Below are 8,942 nucleotides of genomic sequence, written 5' to 3'. Positions count from 1 at the left end.
GCTGTCCTGCAAGGTTTGACAAGGTCACCTCTGCTCACATTCAAAGGAAGGGCTATCAAACTCTTGGTTCTCCCACTTTCCACCACACTTGTATCATGTGAACCCTTCCAGTAAGGAGACCGCATGGCTTAAGCAAGCCATCTTCGTGTTTCTATACAATTAATTTAGGAACCTTCACCACTTTAGAACTAATCTTAAGTTTGACTGCCTGTGTTTTCTGACTGATGTATGGAAAAGCACATGAATCTGACCTTTGAAGAGTTTGTAAGTAAACCATTTTTTGACTTGCAAAATCTATGGTCTCTTTCTATGCTAAGGGAACTGGGGAACTTTGGAAGCAACTTAGAAGCGGATATTTTAAAGCCTCCGTTTCCATGCTTGACTTTGCTGCATGCTTTTGTGATTTTAAATTTCTGCTGGGGCTCTCTCACAAGAGAGTACTCGCCCCCAAACCTGGAGCTAGGCATCCAGGGAATTCTCCTTTTATTTTACTGTATCTATATTTTATTCTTTTCTTTTAACCAAAAGACAACATACCAACAGGTTTATAGTCTTAATTCCATTCCAAAAATAGTAACCAATGTTCTGCTGGAAATTTGGGTTGAAGTGTAGAGGTTTGAAGGTTGGTCTTCCCCTTTTTGTTACAAGGTGCTTGCACATGTAAATAATTTGCAGCCTCCCCAGCTGGTACAGTTCCTGGAATGTTTAGCGCGGAAGAAGTTACACCATAACTTCTTCCTTGCAAGTGTGACAGCCGCAGAGGCTGCAAAGGCTATTTTTTCACGTTACAGTGAAGGAACAACAGCCCTCAGCAACGTAAACGATTAAGCTTAATGCCCCTCACAATGTCTACCATCCACACAAACATGGCAGAAAAACGACTGTTTCTTTCAGGGAAGGCGAATGAGCTGCGTGAAACTGGCACGCAGGGTTTGGCAGAGATTTTACAAAAGCTGTGATGTGCTTTAATTCATGTTCATTTGGTGGCAGAAGGGGATCAGGTCTTGGGACCCCCTAGCGCCTGAAGTATTGGAGAAAATGTAAGTGGGCCCTTTATGAAATGCATGGACCTTAGGCAAAAAGCATAGGTCTGCCTTCAAAAAACGTTCCTGCAGGAAAGCCCTTTGCCACCATCTTGTCGTTTCAGCGCTGGGCACAAACAGTTCCAACTTGTGGCTTGCTAACCAAACACTGCCTTCAGATTGACGGGAGCGCCACTGAGGAAGAACACTAGCCAGGGTTCGGCTGGGCAAGTCGCACAAGGTTTGTGGCCTCAGTTAAACGTCCAAACCATGGAGCCAGACAAAAGTTCTCTTCGAGGCAGAACTGAAGACTATAACTGGAAAGGTGTTTATGTCCAGCAGGTGGCGCTGTGGGTTAAAGCCTCAGCGCCTAGGGCTTGCTGATCGAAAGGTCGGCGGTTCGAATCCCTGCGGCGGGGTGCGCTCCCACTGCTCGGTCCCAGCGCCTGCCAACCTAGCAGTTCGAAAGCACCTCCAGGTGCAAGTAGATAAATAGGGACCGCTTACCAGCGGGAAGGTAAACGGCGTTTCCGTGTGCGGCTCTGGCTCTGGCTCTGGCCAGATCAGCGATGTCATGCTGGCCACGTGACCTGGAAGTGTCTCCGGACAGCGCTGGCCCCTGGCTTCTTAAGTGAGATGGGCGCACAACCCCAGAGTCTGTCAAGACTGGCCCGTACGGGCAGGGGTACCTTTACCTTTACCTAGATTAGTATTGTCTGATGGGCAGCAGCTCTCTAGGGCAGTGTTTGCCAAGGTGGTGCCCTCCAGCGGCTGATGGGAGTTCTAGTCCAAAGACGTTGATCCAGGGACTTTCATATCTTCTCTATCCCTTGCCATCTGATTCAGTTAACTAGCCATGCTGGGGATCAAATCTGGCTTCTTCTGTATGCAAAATGCACTCTCTATGACTGAACCACTTTAATCTAAAGACTGAGTTGACCCATCTTCTCCATCAATTGATTACAGTCTGGAGCCTGTAAGATTTGCAAAGGAGGGCCAAATCGAACGAGGTCAAGTGTAAAATGCACCGAAAAGCTTTGAGGATTAAGCTTAATAAAGCCATTCTGTTTGCTTTCAGATAGGCAAGGCTGGGCTTGCTTTTGTTTAAATCGGCTCAAGAGCTTTATAGCTCCTTGATGTTTGCAGGAGTGGGAATGCCAGCGTTAAACAGCAGCTTTGCAATATTGTTTTTAAACATGCCAGGATTAGCGTTGGTTAAATGATGGTAATCGTCGTGGCCAAACAAAGCTGATCACCGATCAAGCGAGCTGCTGTTTAAGGACTGCGCCACCTGTGACCTACGTTTCACCTCTTCCTTTCAAAAAAGCAAGGGTGTTTTGTGTGAGAATGAAAGAGAATTTAATTTGGGGAGGCCATAGTGCAAGGAGAGAGCATTTGCCTTGCATGCAGAAGGGCCAAGGTTCAGTCAAGGTTCCAAGCCTAGTGTCCAGCTCAAGGGAAGTAATAGTACCACTCTATTCTGCCTTGGTCAGACCACATCTGGAATACTGCGTCCAATTCTGGGCTCCGCAATTAAAGGAGGATGTTGACAAGCTGGAACGTGTGCAGAGGAGAGCGACCAAGATGATCAAGGGTCTGGAAACTACGCCTTATGAGGAACAGTCGAAGGAGCTGGGTATGTTTAGCCTGGAGAAGAGGAGACTGAGATATAAGAGCCACCTTCAGATATTTAAAGAGCTGTCACACGGAAGAGGGAACAAGCTTATTTTCTCCTGCTCTGGAGGGCAGGACTCAAGCCAATGGCTTCAAGTTAGAAGAAAGGAGATTCCGACTAAACATTCGGAAAAACCTTTCTGGCAGTCAGAGCTGTTTGGCAGTGGAACAGATTCCCACCAGAGGTGGTGGGCTCTCCTTCCTTGGAGATTTTTAAGCAGAGGTTGGGTGGCCATCTGTCATGGATGCTTTAGCTGAGATTTCTGCATCGCAGGGGGTTGGACTAAATTAACCTTGGGTCCCTTCCAACTCTTAAGATTCTATGATTCTATGAATCCCCAGCATCTCCAGATAGGGCTGGTCGAGACCCCAGTCTGCAGATCCTGGAGAGCAGCTGCCAGTCCGTGTCAACAGTACTGAGATAGATGGAGTGGCGGTCTGACTCAGGTCCTGTGTTCCTAAGGGCGGTAGGAAATCCCTCTTTCGGATCCATTCCTGGTGGGAACAGGTGCTTTGAAAATAATAATAATAAAGATTTATTGATAGCAATGGGTGGAGAGAGGAGGAAGAGGGGGAGGCATAATCAAGACGTCAGAAAAGCAATTAAATTAACACTGGCACAGTGCAGGCAGTTGCAAAACTGCTGGATGCACGAGATTCCTCTTGCGATAGTCACTAGCCATGGTATCCAGAACCCAACAATTCTGTCCCAGGTCTCATGTCTTTTTCCAGACCCTGAAGTCTCCCACTTAGTGTTTATCTGTGGCATTTGCTGTGCAATGCATCTCCTTTTCCATCCTGGCTTATTATGGGAGTGCAGTCCTCCATTCAGGGAAGGAGAAAACCCAATACAAATCTTAAGTATTCATTCGGCGTTGCAGTCGTCGGCGACGGTAACTCGAGAGTCATGCCCAGCAACAAGTGCTCTTTTGCGTTGTGGGTGGGGACATTTTGACAATCGAACAGGGGTCATGAAGGGATAACGCCTCAGCTAGTCTCCCGTGAGTCTACTCACCCCTCGTTTCAAAGAATCGACTGCTGGCAACCGAGTGGGCAAATATCACCACTGAGAGGAGCCAGATTTGTGCATGGGGGATGCCAGCCGCTGACCGTCCCCCCAATCATTCACAAGTATTGGGGTATTGTTTGGTCCACATGTTCTCTCTTCTCCTCCCGCCTTCGCACAATTCACGTCCATCACTTTGCTTTTCCAAGATTCGATCATTAAGCTGTGTGGAAAAACCTGGTTGCCTTTCCAGGGACAATGGGCAAGGTGAAAGATCCGTCAGAGGGGATAGATCTGTTGACAGCTCGGACACATAATCTTGCAGGTATCTGACCTTGGGTATTTCAATGAGGATCAGATGTCTGGAAAACACATTCACACAGCCAATACCTGTGCCGGGAATCATCTTGGAAATGATCGTCATTCCTGCATTGCAAGGGGTTAGACTAGATGAAGCTTTGGGGTCCCAACTCTAAAATTCTCTGGTTCTAGGATTCTGTATTTCAGGGAAAGCCAGTACAAGGGAATCTTCTCTCCTCCTGCCGGGCCAGAGTGGGGAATTTAATAGCAAAAGCCAACAAGGGTGCTGTCAAAGACTGCAGGGCCGGATTTGTCCATGTGTATACATACTTTTAACTGGAGTTTCTGCCAGCTTCTCTGAAGGCAGTTGTCATTTGAGGCTCTGAAGAGACTGAAGACCTCGTTCGTTCCAAGCGTGGCGGGAACTTCACCGAAGTCTTTTTTCAAAGCAAGCCCCCAAACAAAACCTTTCGATGGCATGATCTGGAACGGTTCAATCACCTCTGAAGCATATTCGTTCCCCTCAAAGAATTCTGGGCACGGTACTTTGCCAAAGGTTGCTGGGAATCCAGACTCTGTGAGGGGCGAACCACAGTACCCAGAGTCCTTTGCGAGAAAGAATGCGCCTCAAAGAGGCTTTCAAGGGACGGCATGCGCCCAGCCCTCGGATCGGGATCTACAGCCCTCAGGAAAGTGGCCGGAGAAAGCAAGCGAAAGGAAACGAAGAAAGCATCCCGGTGTTGTCTGATGGTTGAAAGATGCCTTCATATCCCGAGCCTGAAGCTGCGGCGCAGAGACAGTTATGCCGTGATAATGTCTCCGTGGCTTTCACCCAGGACCAGACTGTTCCAGGACTCTTGCTTGGAGTTGGGCTGCGGAGACTGGCTCATAGATGCCGGGTAGCTCTGTGGAGAAAGTTTGAGGCTTGGCATTGGAGAGTGAAGAGCAGGTCCATGTCCAGACATGGCAGCGACTGAGAATGCCTGATTTGGGGGGGGGGGGGGCATGGAGGTGGAATACAGAAAGAGAGAGAAAAACAGATTATTAATGGAAGTGCAGGGGAAGGAAGTAATTAACAGCAACAACTCGCAATTATACACAATAATACGCTTAATAGAGATGAATTATACCCTACTGCAAGGGACGCGGGTGGCGCTGTGGTCTAAACCACAGAGTCTAGGACTTGCTGATCAGAAGGTCGGCGGTTCGAATCCCCGCAATGGGGTGAGCTCCCGTTGCTCTGTCCCAGCTCCTGCCAAACTAGCAGTTCAAAAGCACATCAAAGTGCAAGTAGATAAATAGGTACCGCTGCGGCAGGAAGGTAAACGACGTTTCTGTGCGCTGCTCTGGTTCGCCATTAATCGGCTTAGTCATGCTGGCCACATGACCCGGAAGCTGTACGCCGGCTTCCTCGGCCAATAAAGCGAGATGAGCACTGCAACCCCAGAGTCGGCCACGACTGGACCTAATGGTTGGGCACCTTTACCTTTACCTACATTCTGCATGTGCAAATGGCTTGAGATACCTATTAGGTCCATAAATTACCACATAACATATATTCAACACAAAAAATGGCGGCAATTTGTTGTTGACAAAGCACAGCTGGACATATAAAGGGCCCCATTACCTTCAGTAGCTGAGGGCCACAAAAAGGTTTAATCCAGCCCTGTGGGTAGCCATCCATCAGGGACTCTTTAGGTGCGATTCCTGATATGCAGGAATGACCCGCAGGGTCCCCTCTAATTCTACAGTGGTACCTCGCAAGACGAATGCCTCGAAAGACGAAAAACTCGCAAAACGAAAGAGTTTTTCGTTTTTTGAGTTGCTTCGCAAGACGGATTTCCCTATGGGCCAGCTTCGCAAGACGAAAACGCCTTGCAAGTTTGTTTCCTTTGTCTTGCAAGTTTGTTTCCTTTTTCTTAAAACCGTGCATTCACTTCGAGGAGCAACTCATAGCACGCGGTGTGGTAGCCTTTTTTGAGGTTTTTGAAGACTTTGGTGATTTTTGAAGCTTTTCCAAAGTCCGTGCTTCGCAAGACGAAAAAATCGCAAGACGAAAAAACTCGCGGAACGAATTAATTTCCTCTTACGAGGCACCACTGTACAGTTCTACGATTCTATAATCGCCCCACAATCTTTCCCTTTTGCCCCATTCCTCCTGCGGCGGTTCCTTCCTTCCTCACCTGTGGAATGGGCGCCGGGTGGCCGTAATGAGAGGAGATCTCCGGTTCCATCTTGATGGGGTGCATTTTTTCCATGGCAGTTGTGGTGGTTGTCGTGCTGGTGCAGGGGGCAGAGCTGACGGACGAGGGGAGGCTGTCGCTACTGGCAGACCCTGGGCATGGCAGAAGAGAAGGGAGAAGACAACAATGCGTTAAACTAGGTCTGTCTTGAGACTGCGCCAGATTCTGTTGTGGTCAATTTTTTCATCCAGGGGGGTGGGGAGCCTTCCGGGGTTTTTTTTGCAAAGATAACAAACTGGGCATCTGGTGGCTCTCCCTTGGGCTTTTAGCACTGCAGCTCAAGTCCTCTGGAATCAGCTGAAATTACATAAATTGCAATGTTGTGATGTTTGTTTATGGATCATTTATGGAATATTAATTGTGTGGCGCAATGGGTTTTGCTGTTAACCAGAAGGTTGGTGGTTCGAATTTTCTGTTTTACAATTTAGAATACTCATTTGAACATCCTTAAAATATCAATGACTTCCCTTCTTCTCTTTCCATAGTTCATTTTGCATGCCATAGATCCCTGCGCATTTTACATAAACTAAACCATTCAGTATTCCATTATTACATCCATCAAAACTTATTCACACGGTTGACTTTATCTAAATGCTCCCAACCTTTTTCAAGTGTACACAATTCCCCCCCCCCCATTCAATAAACATTTTCCAGTCTTTTCTAAACGTATGTTCTTCTTGTTGACGTTTAGAAGACATCTGAAGGCAGCCCTGTTCAGGGAAGTTTTTAATGACTGGTGTTTTAATGTCTTTTTAATCTTTCGTTGGAAGCCGCCCAGAGTGGCTTTGTTAATTTCATTGTGCACAGGTTGTACATTGAAAATAAAGGTATCATCATCATCATCATCATCATCAGATGATGGGTGGGGTATAAATAATAAACTATTATTATTAGTATATTATTATATGTTGAGTCGGCAAGTTGCTCATATTCCATTAGCTTAAATTGCCATTCTTTTTTACAGTGGTACTTCTGGTTGCGAACAGAATCCATTCCAGAGGCCCATTCACAACATGAAAAGAGTGCAACCTGCAGCGGTGCGTCTGCAGATGCGCGGGTTGTGATTCTCCGCTTCTGCACATGCGCGTGACGTCATTTTGTGCTTCTGCGCATGCGCAAGCGGCGAAACCCGGAAGTAACCCTTTCCGGTACTTCCGGGCCGCAGCGGGACGTAACCTGAAAGAACGTAACATGAAGCGGACGTAACATGAGGTACGACTGTAGTTGGGAGTAAAATTCTATGGTTCTGTGATCTGTACAAATTGTTTGTTTCTGACTTGGGCTGTGAAGTGGTATATACATTTTGTGAAACAAGCAATGCTGCAGTCACCTGTTGGCGCCTTGGATTTGTTTAAATTCTTCGGTTTCCGCTTCCTGGTCTGGATTCCTTCTTTCCGCATTGCTAAAGGCCTCGGGACCTAAGGAGACACCAACCTTTTAGAGCATGCACCCAGGAACATGAACCCCTCTCAATATTACAGCGGTCCATGGCTAACGGGAGCTGGGCTGCAAAGCCAGGAACTGAGGCAGAACTGTTTCGTAGCAGGTTTTCATCTCACTGCAAGGAAGACAATCTATGAACATCTGAACGTAAGAAGTGCTTGCAGGATCTGACCAAGGGCTCATCTAGTCCAGCATCCTTTTCCCACAAGGGCCAACCAGATGCCTATGGGAAACCCACAAGCAGGATTCGAACCCAAGAGCCTTTTTTCCTCCTGTGGTTTCCAGGCAACTGTATTCAGAACCATTGCTGCTTCAAACTGTGAATTGCAGAGCATGGTCGCCGTGTCTAGAAGCCATCAACATCTTTCTCCTCTGTGAATTTTGTCTAATCCTCTTTCAAAGCCATCTAGCTTGATGGCCATCCTGTGGCAGGGAGTTCCACAGTATTACCGTAATTTTCGCTGTATAGGACACACTTTTTCCCCTCCAAAAATGAAGGGGAAATGTGTGTGCGTCCTATGGAGTGAATGCAGGCTTTCCGGCAGCTATCCGCAAGCCTTCGGAGCGCTCCGAAGGCTTGCGGATTGCAGCCTGCAGCCTGAAGCCAACTGCCGCTGCGCTCCCCGGGCTTCAGGTAGGTATCCACAAGCCTTCTGAGCGCAGCAGGAGTTCCCACTGCACTCGGAAGGCTTGCGGATAGCTGCCTGTTTTGGGGGCTGGGGTCGGGGGAAGCTCGGGCTTCCCCCGCCCCAGCCCCCTGGCTGGAAAGATTGCGTGTGGCTAAAGAGGAAGCCAAGACAGCCAGCGGGATGGATCCTGTTCACTGTCTTGGCTTCTTTGCTCTTTGGGGCTGGGGGGGGGGAATAATTTTTTTTCTTTATTTCCCCCCCTAAAAACTAGGTGCGCCCTATGGTCTGGTGCGCCCTATGGAGCGAAAAATACGGTAACTGTGCACTAATTGAATAAGTGTTTTCTTTTCATTTTATGGCCAAACAAAATTAAATAGTTCCACAACGCATGTCACGCCACAGAGAAAAGCCAAGCACGGGCAGTAGTTCCATGGTGCCATGTACACTACATATTCCATGTTCCAGAGAGACTGCAAGATGTATGTTCTTCTTTGGCGTGCTGCTCTTACCTCGTGGAGGGAGGGTGAGGAAACAAATGGAAGGACTGAACAAAATAAAATAGTTCCCCAACGCACAGGAAAAGCCATTTTCGTACACTACATATCCCATGCTCCAGAGAGACTGC

At 47.8% G+C, this 8,942-nt stretch overlaps 1 protein-coding gene across 1 annotated transcript in view; it reads right to left on the bottom strand.

Annotated features, from left to right (window-relative positions):
* Nucleotides 1-3,216: 3,216 nt before the first annotated feature.
* GATA4 (GATA binding protein 4) overlaps nt 3,217-8,942 on the bottom strand; it is a 55,287-nt gene continuing 49,561 nt past the window's right edge. Inside the window, exons 5-7 of the mRNA XM_079968888.1 lie at nt 7,576-7,663; nt 6,186-6,337; nt 3,217-4,985 (exon numbers count right to left, since the gene is read on the bottom strand). Of these exons, the coding sequence (XP_079825014.1) occupies nt 4,803-4,985; nt 6,186-6,337; nt 7,576-7,663 (423 nt within the window). The 3' untranslated portion in view covers nt 3,217-4,802. The remainder of the gene's footprint in view (nt 4,986-6,185; nt 6,338-7,575; nt 7,664-8,942) is intronic.

Source organism: Podarcis cretensis (assembly GCF_951804945.1).
Source record: "Podarcis cretensis genome assembly, chromosome: 3".
In the NCBI taxonomy this organism is placed as follows: domain Eukaryota; kingdom Metazoa; phylum Chordata; class Lepidosauria; order Squamata; family Lacertidae; genus Podarcis; species Podarcis cretensis.
This window is presented reverse-complemented; position numbering and strand designations above follow the sequence as displayed.